This window comes from Diadema setosum, chromosome 18 (assembly GCF_964275005.1).
Source record: "Diadema setosum chromosome 18, eeDiaSeto1, whole genome shotgun sequence".
Taxonomy (NCBI): Eukaryota; Metazoa; Echinodermata; class Echinoidea; order Diadematoida; family Diadematidae; genus Diadema; species Diadema setosum.
This window is the reverse complement of record NC_092702.1, coordinates 15,026,669-15,040,222: the sequence shown is the minus strand read 5'-3', so window position 1 is coordinate 15,040,222 and position 13,554 is coordinate 15,026,669. Positions and strand designations below refer to the sequence as shown.

Below are 13,554 nucleotides of genomic sequence, written 5' to 3'. Positions count from 1 at the left end.
TGCAATGCGTGAGTAGATTTGTGACCGAAGTTTTAGCCTAAGTCTGTTCATGGCAGTGAAGGGAGAAGGACAAGATTGGGGCCTAATTTTCACATTATCTTCTTCTCGAAAATGCATGGTTATTGTCAACAAACTTGGCAGGTGTAATTCCAAAGGTGACAATATCTAAAAAAAAAAAAAAGGCACCAAAACTGCACATTCGAGAATCTATAAAAAGAAAAAAGAAATGCTCTGAGTGAATATATCAGTTAGTGAATTTACTTTCAAGGTTATTTATGGTAGATCCAGGATGCCAGTTTCTACATTTTGATCTGTTTTTGTTTTTTGTCAAATTTTCTAAATGCAGTGTACTTGGCACATATTTTTACCAGTGTGATCGATTATACAAATGGACAACATCCCCCGACCCCGACCCTCCAACCTCCCCCCCCCCCCCCCCAAGTTTGCTATGTTCTGTGGTAATAAGTCTGCAAGAATGCATGGAAGGTGAACTTGTGATACTCCGGTGAGTGCGAGACACCCAGATCTCTCTCTCTCTCTCTCTCTCCTGCATAGTGGAAATGAGACTCACTTTTCCATCATTACCGTTATGGTTGTTGGTGTTGTCAACAATTAGGTTTACTATTTATAACTTTCCACAGCTTTGACCTATGACCACCAAACTCACACCACATGTACATAATCTCAAAATGCTGGTCAAGTTTGAATATGGGTAAAGTTGGACAAGGACAAAGGTCGCAATGTAAAAAAAAACTTTCCCTGATAAGCACCAGATATTGTGGTGTGCTCTCAGTAACTTTCCACATACCTGAGTTGTAACCACAAAACTCACCCTGTAGATACATCACCTATGAAAGATGCTGATCAAGTTCCAATAGTGGCATGAATTCAGACAAGGTCAAAGGTCAAAAGATCAAGGAACTTACATCGAAAAACACTGTAATCACAAACTGTGATCAGGCAAGACATCGCTTTGTGTTTGCCTTGTTTGTAGTCAAACTCATGATATCATTTAAATGCAAACTTGTCTCATACCAATCACAGGTGCTCCTTGTAAATATCAGGAGGGAGTATTTTGTTTTCTTGTTTGTTTGTTTTTTAAACTCTCATAGTAAACTTGGCTCAAAACAATCACATGTTTTTCTGGTACATTTCTCAAAGCTACTTGCATGCCAAGCAACAGGTGCATGCTGTAAATATCTTTCTGCCAGGTGGTACACACCCCAATAGCAAATCAATACTTTACATGTTATTCAACTTAAAACAAAGGAATATGCAAAATGTAGCAATTTTATTTTCCAAATATATCTCACCTAACGACCTGAATGTACAATGTTTTTGTACATTCTTTCCAAACATCTGCAGGGACACATGCTCTTTTGAAAGATTGTTTTATTGTTTGTAAGATTGTTTAGATCTATCCCCTAAAAACAGATATTGATTTTGAGGTTACTGTAGTCCTTGGATGTCACCTGAGTCATGAAAATTTTGATAGATATTGCAGTATGGCTTCTTCTGACATACCAACACACTTGACTGGATACGCAGACACATGCATGTGATTAAGCCAAGCAGACAACATGAATCAGGCTGTCAAATACTGCATGGAAATTGAAAAAAGAAATGCTTTACTTCAAGAAATAATCAGTAAGTAGAGTAAAAGCTTTCATGGTGTTTGTGTTTCTTCTGTACAAAGTACCATAGTTATGGGTAAACTTGGCCTAGCGGGTAAACTCGGCCCCCAGTATGCGCATTACAAGTGGCCGAGTTTACCCGTTTGGCCAAGTTTACCCATAACTACAGTATGTCTAACTTTGCAAGAACTTGTAATGTGTAGTGAAGAATCACTTGTTTTTTGGTGGATTCAGGATACTGTAAAACCAGATTACAATGTATGTTCACATGCATTTGAATTTCACAAATTTTGTGAGAGCCAAGATTTGCAAAATTAGAATGCACACGATAGTTCTTGTCCACGCTATGTACATTGAATGCCAGCGGGAATTTGTGAAAATTTCATGCAGTGAAAAAAGGCCATCAGCTCCAGTTCACTAAAATTTTCATGCTACGAAAATTTCATGCTTTACAGTTGGTGAACACCATGCCTTGTGAGAATGTTATTTAATGCTGAACCTCAAAGCAAAACTGGTGTTAATGTGTTACATTTTATATATGGTTATTATTTTGGTATCATGATAAACACCAACATATAGATACATGGGGGTGGTTCTGTGTTGTAAGGACTTGCTGAGGATCTGATTGCTAAATTCCAACTTGGTAGAAATGAATTTGTGACACATCATATGGAAACATGTTTTGTTTTCAGTGACCAACTGTCATGTCAAGTGACTGGAATAATCTACGAGGTGTTTATATATAACTTGCATAATTTTCACAGATGATGGTGGCCATAATTGATGCTTCAGTGCTGACAAAGGGGGCAGCGCTACGTCTGACGGCCCTCCGTGACCTAATGGACAAATATGGCAAGTAAGTCATGAAGAAGCATTCTTTTTCTATTGTTTCTCATCTGTGTTCATAGCTTGGTTTGTTTGTTGTATTTTTTTTTCTTCAATTTAATACTAAGTTATTGCAAGTAAACGTTTGGTGGAAATGAACAGGAGCAGATATTGCCCCGGCAATCACCACATTATCTGGACAGAGTCACAAATATCAGAGCTGATCAAGAAAATGGGAAGAGTTGTCATTTGCCAGAAAAATAAGAAATGTTGTTTTTTGGTTCAAAAATATTTGACACTTGGTACATCTTGAGTACCGGCTGTAAAAATTTGATACAAAAGAATGTTTTCACATTAATGTAAACAATTTTGGCTTTCACATAGCATATCCGTGGTGATGTTGACTGACCATGTTGTGTCTTAACCTGTTCTAAGCCAGGGTCTTTTGGCCGTGTGTAGAATGCTATGGGGTTGCCTGTCCCAATTGGCACTTGAACACTAAAAGGGTCAAACATGTTAATCTCCTGTACACTTGACCATGACTCAACTTCAGAACCAAATTCTAAACTCTATGCTCATCTGTTTATAGCCAGCTTTGTTTACAGTGTTTGTGTTTTTTGGGGAAATGAAATGTGGCAAATAATTCACATTTTATTTCATTCTAATATCTTAGTCATGAACAGCAGTGAGCCTTACTTGCTACAGTCAAATGATGTTGCCTTTACTGATTTTGATACCTTTGCATGGGAAAACAATAACCACACCCCCAAAACAAACAAATGAAAAAACAAAACAATCAGAGAGATGGCATTTTTGATGTGTAGATACCGTACATGCACTGTGTTGAAGAAGTGAAAAAACAAAATACCTTTATATGAGTGTTTCTGCTTTCTGTGTCATTCTCAGGCAGAGAGTTGCAGGAGAGCAGTGGCTTGTGAAGGAACAAGGGGCATACCTGCCTGGGGTGTATGAGGACGTGAGTGTGCAAACCTCTCTTCACATGATGTTTGTTTGGCTCATCCCTTTCTGTGCCATGAACTTTTTGGTAGACAGTGTGCACAGTGCTATGGGGTTTTCTATACCAATTGGTACACATAGAGTTAGGCTTGTTTCAAACGTGGAAAACAACAAAACATTCACAAGTTCAAACCAACAAGGAAGAGAAAACCCAACCTTTCTCATGAGGTTGCAGTCCTTTGGAGTTCACCACTTCAGCTTGTTCTTGCATCCCTGAAGCCCCATTTTAGCTGAGCCTTGTTACTACAACAATGTCTGGGTAGCGTCAAGGTAACTTTTGTTTTTACTCTGCCTGTTAAAATGGTCCCTGCAAAATACTGCTCGGACGTTGTTGCGGTAACTCTTGCCAAATTCTTACCATCGCATTACCCTGACATTACCAGGAATAAAAGTTGTTTACTGCATTCTAAATTTTGTACACTTTTTAAATCTTAAAATACTCCAAAACAAATTATAATCTTAGCAAATTGCGTCAGCCTGAAAAATTCTGTTTTTAGACCCTTTTGATGTCTTGCAAACAAATTCAAAATGGTGGAAGATGCATTTTGAGCCCTTCTGAGAACTACAGGTAGGTTTTATGTTTAATATGGAATATGAATGGGGCACATGTGCTTATCTGGCTTCACAGGTTGATGGCGTTGTGGAGCCCTACCAGCTGACCCCCTATACTGGACTGCACCTGCGGGCCCTGCAGAACTGCACTGACGCCCTGGGGAAGCAGCGGGTGGCTGGGGACGAGTGGCTGGTTACTGGCCTCGATTCAGAGGCCTACATCATGGAGATTGGAGAGGTAGGAAATGATTTCCTTCCTTCTATCACTTTCTTGTCTCTGGCCCTGAAGGGCTGTCAAGTACCGTAAAGTCCATGTATAAGATGCACCCCTACTTTCGGACCTAGAATTGAAAAAAAAAAATGCAAATTTCCACACAAATATTGTGTGTGTCATACATATTATTTCGGCTCAAAATTTCCCTAGAATGCAGCATGTATTTGCTGTATTTTTTCATTTCCTTTTAAACTTTCTTTTCGCGGTATTCGGCCAAAAAATGAAAGACGCAATATGCGAAACTTGTATACGGTACTTACACTCACTGTTGTTTGGCCCGGAGGGATTACCAATAACACATGTGTCTCTTGTATAGTGCTAGCCTTTTGAAAAAGGCAGCTCGCTGTAATTTCAGCACACACACACAGAGAGCAATGGACTTGCACATGCAGCGCGCGACGGGCGAGCTCGCTCCGATTCGATCGCTGTGTGTGTGCGAGTCCATTGCGAGAGCCTCTGCCTTTGCAAAAGGCTAGTACGGTGCATGAAGCATAGCAAATGCTATATGCATGCATGCTTGACATATCGTTCACATCATGGTGACGTAGGGTCCTACCAGGTATTTTACAGCTGTTGTCTATGGCCAGATTGATACTAGTACATTGAGTTTTACGGTATTGGTAATGATACCTGTACATCGCCCATTTACAGCTACAGTTGAACCTCTCGTATCCGGACAAGTCGGGACCGGGGCTCGTCCGGATAAGGGATTTGGCCGGATACGGGAGACTCAATGCTTTATACATGTACATATACATACACATGTACTGATGTAGCCCATTGTAGTACCACATGTAGTAATGTGTATACTGCAACCTTTTCATTGTTACATTTGGGGATGTTTCGGGATGTTGAAATGTCTGAAGGTAAGCAATTTGGAAGGAAATTTGATGCAATGTATTTTAATCATATTGGAAGTACAGTATTCATCGCATAATCGGGACATGTTGGGAGTAGCAAACACGGCCCCTTTAAGCGGGGTGCCCGATTTCGCGATGAGCACTCACCATACACTAACGGCATACCACATGTACATGTAGTGCACACACACACACACACACACACACACATACATGCATACTGACGTACTGTACATGTACATGAATACACAACCACGCTACCCCTCGGCGCGACCCTCTAGCTCTCCCTGCATTCTCGCAGTGATGTAGAGTAATCGCAACCGGGTTCTTCTTCTGTCACCTCTCTTCGAACACAAAATATGTGGATTAAAAGCTAGCACTTTCTTGAACATTCATAGAATTCTTGGACACGTACGGCGTTCTGTATAAATACATATCCATAACCATGGGAAATGATTACCCACTAGTGGGAACGTCAATGAAAAGTCCTCCAATCATTCAGTCATCACGGCTTGGTTGTTTATTTGCCGCAATCACTGCACTGTACATGTGTTGTAGCGATCTAGCTCGCCATTATTATACACATGTACAGAAAAGCGAAGGCGGGCAGCGAGCTGAAATGTACGTGTACTGGATGGACGGAGGTCAAAACACACCAGTCCGAAGCTTGCTTTGTAAGTTTGATGTAAACGACAACTGATAGCAGGGAATCTTTGAAATATTGTTGTGGTATTTTGGTAGACTTTTTGTGTAAAATATCAACAAAATCAAAGATCGCTTGAAGGAAAATTGTCCCGTTTATCAGAGGTCCCCGCCCGATTATCCAGTGAAAATAACGTGCATTGGAAATGTTTCTGGGTAGCGTATGTCATTTAAGCGAGGTTCCCGATTATCAGATGCCCGATTATGCGATGAATACTGTAATATGTAATTCATGTGTGTTTGGGTAGGAGTTCTCAAGGAGTTGGGAATCCCCCTTTCTTCCCGTAATTATTTAAAAAAAATCACGGCGAGATTGCGTCCGGATAATAGAGAGATCCGGATAAAGGGAGGCCGGATAATAGAGGCTCAACTGTACTAGGTTGGCTGTTGCTAGACTGATATACATTGGTAGGTTTTAATGATACATCACGCATTTACAGCTGTTGTCTATGGCCAGATTGATACATCAGTAGGCCTATGTAAGTTTTAAAGATACATCCCATATTTTTACAGCTGTTGTGTGTCCAGATTGATATCGTTCGTTATCGGTAAGTTTTTATAATTGCTTACCCTCCGGACGTCAATGGGCGTAAATGGCCCCAAGTAGACCTTATAAAATTGGGTATACGTGACAGAATTTTTTTCTGTGATTCGATTGTACCTGTGTATAAGACGCACTCCCGATTTTTCATATTTTCGGACGAAAAAAAGTGTGTCTTATACACGGAACTTTACGGTATGTCTGTCCATTGAAAATTGTCTTTTTCTTTAGACTCTGATATTAGATTTTCACATCAATAGATCATTATTAAAATGAGAAAATCATGTGACAGTCAAAGAATTTACTTCGTTTTGGTTTCTATTGTATGCACTGATTACTATTCATGTTTTCTGTATACTAGAGTGTGAGAATATACATGGCATTATCGTGATGCCTGTCTGCTCTCCATTCGCTGCCATTCATTTTGTCACTCCTGTTCTTAAGTTGGGGATCATAAAATGAATGTGATATTGTGTTGTTTGTTTGTTTTTTGTATAGTTTTTCTAGAGAACCCTTTTATGTAGAATGTTGTGATAATGTAGGACCTGTGTCGTGGAGGCCCCTTTTCATTTCTTCAAAACAGTACACTTCACTTTCACACTGATAACTTTTGAAAGGATGATAATACTTGTACTGTTTTGAAAGTTGGTTCAGTTCAGTTCACCAGTTAGTATCAGTCATGAATAGAATGTGCTATTTAAAGAGAGAGTGCAAAATTGCAGTTAGCTTACTGTAATCCAATAAGCTCTTCACTGTGGTTACTTTAGAGTGTAACATCCTGCCTTTTGCACCATTCATCACATAGGGCACAGCTTGGTTAGAGTGAGCACTTGAATTGTCACTGAACTTCAAAGCCTCCCTTCTCAGTATTAAAGCACTTCTCCACAGTGTGTACTTTCTTCCCATTATTTAGATAGGTGATAGGTGATAGGTGATACATCATTTTAAAGCTTAGAGTCAGCTGTTTCAGAATCTGCCCTTAACTGAAAATCCATGTCTGGTGACTTTTTGTTGGTTTTCTGATTGTGATATTTTATTGCTGTGCCCCATGCCCACTTCACTGATGTCTTACCCGTACCCTGCCATCAAAAGATTTCATCTCATCCATTAGAGCTTTCCCTCTATGTGCGTAATCCTTGACCCCATCTCATTCCATTCCCTTTCTCGTCATGTAGGAGTTGATCTGTACACTCAAGCAGACCATCCTGCAGAAGGGCCAGTACTGTGTCATCAACAACCCTGTGGATCGCCACGGCAAGCCCCAGTTTGGCAAGAAGGAACTAAGAGTGGGCAACACCAGCTTCTTTCTGCATCCTGGTATGTGCGTAAAGGTTTCCTTTGAACATGTCCATCCTGAAATGCAAATCCTTGCTATAAACCTTGCACCACACCACATTCAGGTTTGCTAGTGCTGCAGTAGAATGTAGCCCTTCAAGGTAACCATGTTGGTGCAGTGTCTAGAGAAAGAGTTTAGTGTATTGTACGCACTTCTATGAAACTTATATTCTATCCTTGCATTCCTCTGTATCAGGGATACATTCTGACGTGATGAAAGCTCTCCTGATGTTTGCTGGTGTTTGTATCAACAAATGTATGCAAAAGGATTTCAAGTATTGAAATTTAGGCCCCTGTTACACATGCGAAAAAGCTGACCTTAGGCCGGCCTCAGGTCGGCTTTCTCGTATGTGGAAATGGCAACACAAAAGTGAGGCTCCACTTCAGGCGACCTCTGGAGGTGGTCTGAGGCCGGCCTGGCTGTATGTGTAAACGGTACCGGGCCCGAGGCCGGCTTTCAGAGCTGCGGTTGAATTGTCACATGACCTTCCGCAGGGGCGGGAGTGCGGTAGAGTATCGAAACCAAATTCACCGAGCGAAATATTTGTTTACTTAAAGGGTGCTCTTACGGCCGAGTAGGGAAAGGCGACATGAGGCCGGCCCATGTGTAAACAGGGTCCATGAGGAGCGTCGTCGCTTGAGCCGACCTTGAAGCTCATGTGTAAACGGTCCACAAAGTGGCCTCAGGCTGGCCTTGGGCTGACCACAAAAAGCAGGCCTCAGACCACCTTTCATGTGTAATAGGGGTCTTAGATACAGATGAAATGAATGATTCAGTACTAGATCAGTTTAGGAGGGGGAGTTTATAGGTACCGTGTAGGATGCATTAATTAATGTCAGATTTTGTTCTCATATCATAAAGCTGAGTTATTAACTATGTATTCAAATTCATGATATTCTCTCCTTAATGAGCTGGCAATGAGTAAGTTCAATCACTTCTTAACCTCAGCTCAAGAATTTGATCCATAAGTTTGTTTACATTCATGAAGCAGCTAATTTTGTTATCACTCTTGAATGTTTCATGGTTCCGCAGGAGAATCCATTGAAGGAGGGATCAAGGAGCAGTACATCTTGGGTGAGGATGAGGCTCTGGTCCTAGAAGCAGTGGAGATATTCACCGACAACTCATTTCCCGGTATGAGGAGAATGCTCCTGTACTTTCTTCTTTTTTTTTTTTTTTAGTCAGTAAAGCAAAACCCTCTTCTTCTCTGAGTCAATTTGATATTTTGAATATCGTGCTCTTTCAAGGACAGGATTAAGTACATAATGTGATTACCACCTTTGAGAAGGAAATATGCAGTCTGTCACGTATGGATGGGGGGGGGGGGGCACCCCTCTTTGGTGTCATAGCCCATGTGTACTTGTTGCCATGGATATTAATAGATGAAATAACTGTGAATGCTTTAGTGTAATGCTCACATACTGGGCTTCATGTGGGGTGATTTGAATGGGCCAATAAGCCACTGTTTTAGCTGAAGCCCTGTTAAAACATGAATAAAACCAAAACTTGACTCCTGATTCCTCCCCCTTTATAATTGGGGGCAACTGTACCATACGTTGTACTTGCCAACTAGTAAGATTTTATCAGATTCAGTAAGATTTTTTACGTTAAAAATAGCAAAATCAGATTTTCTGTCAGAGAAATCAGATTTTTAAAAAAATATTTAGATATACCTTTCATGTGTATTTTCTGAAGATTTGACTGAAAGTAAGATTTTTAACTTCAGTTTGCATATAAAATAAGATTTTTGCAATCCACGAGTAAGATATTTCATCTTGAAATGTTGGCAGGTATGCTGTACTGCAAGTACCATGGTGCTTCCAATGAATGCAACAAATATTTAAATGCAAGTGTGCTATTGGAAAGGCCCATGAGAACTGTCACTGTGTTGTCTCATGTAGGAGGCAAAACGCGTAAACCTGGCGACAGATGGATGATCCGTGGTCCAAAGAGCTACATCCCTCCAGTCCAAGTTAAAGAAGTTGACCAGGGCGATTATCAGGTTATCAGGTATGCCTTTCCTTCTTATGACACATTATCACATTACCCATTTAACATAAAGCAGACAAAATGCAAATGTGATCATTTTGTTGAACATTTGCAGGAGCTTACATTTCATGATATACTGAAAGTTCAGTATCTTCACCCCAAAATTTTTAAAGGTGAATTATTCTATGTTAGTTGGAAAGTCTTGGGGAATGTAAAATCCCGAAATCAGGTAATCAAGATTCAGCATCATTATCATGCTCGCAATGTCTGGTTACAGGGGCGGATCCAGGGAGGACCGCAACCGGCACACGCCCCCCTTTATTTTTTGTTGAAACAAAAGAAATAAAAAGAAAGAATGGGGGGAGGGGTGCGTGCGCCCCCCTTTAATTTTGTAAACACGCCCCCTCTTTACGGAATTCCTGGATCCGCCCCTGGGTTACATAATCATGTGACTGTGCATCACGAAACCAACAAAAAGTTGCACTGCTCTATTTTACGTGAGGACTCAAAAAGGGTGAAATGGGTCACCCAAGTCAATCTTGAGTTTTTCATATTTTCTGAAAGAGTTATTCTTCTATTATTATACCTAAGTTTGGGATCATAAAATGAATGGGAAAGTGTGTTTTCAGCAATTTTTCTACAACTTTTTTTTTTTCAGACTAGTGTGATCAGGTATGTCTTAGAGGCCCCTTTTCATTTTTTGAAAATCCTTTGCACCCTCTCCCTTCACTTTCAACTCTAATAACTTTTGAAAGGATAATGCTACTGCTTTGAAAGTTGGAAGCAATCATTGATGGAGTGTGTTGATAGAGCATGCTCGCTTTCAACTTAATCTGATAATCCCTTCTTTGTTGTTGCTAGGGTGTTATACATCCTGTTTTTTGTCCCATTCATCACACTTCTAGCACTGCCTGGTAGAGATTAAGCGCTTGAATAGACCATGTACTTCAGAACCTCTTTTCTCAGTTCACACTTTTCCAGAGTGTATGCTTTCTTTCCAATATTTAGATAGGTTAGGGGAGTCCATTTGAATCGAGTTATACATAATTATTAAGCTTAGAGTCTGCTCTTTCAGAATCTACACTTAATTAAAAATCCATGTCTGGTGACTTTTTGTTGGTTTTGTGATGCATGGTCACGTATACTTTGTTGTACCCTAAATTTTTGTGGGCTGCATCTTCAAAGAAGGACTGCAGCAATATACCACTCTATCGATGAATATTTCAGTGTTTTTCTTATATGTTGGCTGCTGTTGTCCATACACAGTGGCATTTGTGTTGCTATGTTAGGCAGGTCCCCTTATTTACATTCATTAAAAATACAGCCAATGTCAACATGAATATTTATTGTGCCATTTGTGATGAAGTGTGGGGGGATATGATAATCATTGTAAAACTCTTCACATTGGCTATTCTAGTAATTTCATTTGACAGTAGTTTATATTTGACAGTTTGCATTTTATTCTTGGCATAGCAGAATATGTTTAATCATTTTTTTTTTTAATGCCCGTTATTGATTTATGTAATCTGTGTAAGATTATTTCATGGAAATAAAGGATTTATTATGTTGATCATGCAGTTATATAATATCTCTTTTGCTTGATTTTCTATATGCCTAATTTACAGGAAAGCTATTCCCCTTGGTGAGAATGAAGGAATCTATGTCCGAAATCTTCAAACCGGAGATGTAAGTAGGCTGTGTGAAGGCTTATGAGTCAATCAGTGTTCACTTATTTTTGTTTGCAAGTATGCTGTAGGTGTTTGTAATGTGGTCATATAACCCAGTTTGAATGAAATAGCACATGCAATTTGTTTTCTTGAAGAATTGCATATTTTTAAGATGTGAATGGGTCCTTGTTCTCATATTCAACTTTGGTGTCATTATTGCAGCCATCTTTGGAAATGGAGCTCCAGCATTTGTTTTTTTGTCTGCTTTTTTGTCAAACACTGTAATAGAAAATGACTAAAATGTAATTTGTGCTGCTGCTCATTTCTAGAATTATGATTTGTATTTGACATGATTACCATTCTTGGATTCACATAACATTTGTCCATGATTCATATGAACCATGAGCAGGTGTGTTCTTAATAAAGAAATTGTCGAAAAGTTAGACCTTTATATTTGAGTGCCTGCTCAGTCTCAAGTAAACTCTGGGGGTAGAATGGGGTAAAATATCAAAGGGTACAGGTTCTAGAGGTTGGTTAATATCATAGCCCAAAGTTTGAATATTGGTCTACTTTTGTGTGCATCTATTCTAATGTGTAGGTGAACATGATTCTGGGACCGAGGTCCTATCTTCTCAATGAGCACGAGATGCTGTGGGAAAAGGAATTGGACCCTCTTGTGCTTTCCATACTCAGGTAAGCCTTGCAGCATAAAACATGTGAAAGAAGGCTTTGAATTCATCCTCCATGTTCATAGGACTGCCCTCTCATTCTTCCTTGATAACAACAATACTGTTGATGAAACCACATTTGGATTTGATGATGATGATGAAGATGATGATATGAATATCCCATCGTGCATTATCAGATCAGTGAGATGGCTCCTTGGTTTCATGACATTTGCTCCTGTGACAATTGCTCTCATGAAATATCTGTACGCTATTAAAGCCAAACATAAATTCTACCCACGATTTAACATAACCTTAACCCTAATTCTAATCCTCACATCAAGTTAAAGCTAACATCCTGTCACAACCATTGTCCTCACCCAAGAACCTTGGAGAAAGTAAGACTGGAGCAATTTTTGTAGGAGCAAATGTCATGTCACTGGCTTTGTCAGTAGGTGGTCTGCCTTGCAGTCTCAGTTGGCATGGATTGGAGTCCTATTGACCCAAATTCACAAAGCTAGTTTAAATCAAATCAATGGCTTAGTTAGATTAAGTCAATGGACTAAAACGAGCACGAAATAGGTGAACTTATCACATGTGTGTGTCCGAGTGCGTTCATTAAAGGATGTCTGTTGGCATGTAAAATCATGCACACACATCTGCACCGATGAAATTTGCAGAGGGGTAATCCATAGGCTACCCTTTTCAATTCAGGCCATTAAGTCTAGGTGAGCGTTGTTGTGTGTAATCATGCTCTTCCCTCTGGTAAGAGGCAAAAACATTCTGCCCCTTGGACAGGAAATTAAATGGTGGTTTCGAGTGTGAGAGAGTCTCAACTCACACACAGACCCCACTTCATTTCCTTGCAAACAGCAGTGTGCAAACCCAAGGAAAATTGTCTACCCCATATACTAACACTAGAAAAGAGGTGAATGATGTTACCCCCCCCCCCCCCCCCATGGTTTTCCCCACGTGACTAGTAATAGTCGGGCAAACTGTGCCATATAAGAAGTAGAAGATTCTTGAGTGTGATCAGGGCTGGTCTTGATGTTAACATGTCAATCATTGAAATATTTTGAAATATTTAGCAGGTGTGCTTGTAGCTCCAATGTAATACATTTTAATGCTTTCCACTAGATGTATTCCAGATTTGTAAATACCCAGGGATATTAGTTTTGTCTCATGGAAGGGCCTTTTTAAACCTTTACCAGCACGTCTTTTAATCAGTCGTATGCCACTCAATTTTTTAGAAATCCCCCCCCCCCTTTCTTTTCTGCATGCTTGACAGAAATGGAGGAGGAAGCGGTGAAGGTGACATCAGGAAGCTGGCCTACTTTGAGCAGTCCATCGACCCAGAGTATGCAGGGAACAAGGTAGGCAGGGGGGAGCTCATACAGTATGGATTGAAGGGTTTGCCATGGCATTTTAAGTAATCTCTTGATATGAGAACACTTAAAGGAAAGCACACTCAGAGACAGTCATGTGGTAAGCC

General features: G+C 40.1%; 1 protein-coding gene across 1 annotated transcript in view; it reads left to right on the top strand.

Annotated features, from left to right (window-relative positions):
- Nucleotides 1-13,554, top strand: part of LOC140241660 (major vault protein-like) — a 47,861-nt gene that overhangs the window by 11,344 nt on the left and 22,963 nt on the right. Inside the window, exons 6-14 of the mRNA XM_072321403.1 lie at nucleotides 2,399-2,490; nucleotides 3,366-3,435; nucleotides 4,105-4,266; nucleotides 7,581-7,722; nucleotides 8,774-8,875; nucleotides 9,643-9,751; nucleotides 11,356-11,416; nucleotides 11,996-12,090; nucleotides 13,351-13,435. Coding sequence (XP_072177504.1) covers nucleotides 2,399-2,490; nucleotides 3,366-3,435; nucleotides 4,105-4,266; nucleotides 7,581-7,722; nucleotides 8,774-8,875; nucleotides 9,643-9,751; nucleotides 11,356-11,416; nucleotides 11,996-12,090; nucleotides 13,351-13,435 — 918 coding nt within the window. The remainder of the gene's footprint in view (nucleotides 1-2,398; nucleotides 2,491-3,365; nucleotides 3,436-4,104; nucleotides 4,267-7,580; nucleotides 7,723-8,773; nucleotides 8,876-9,642; nucleotides 9,752-11,355; nucleotides 11,417-11,995; nucleotides 12,091-13,350; nucleotides 13,436-13,554) is intronic.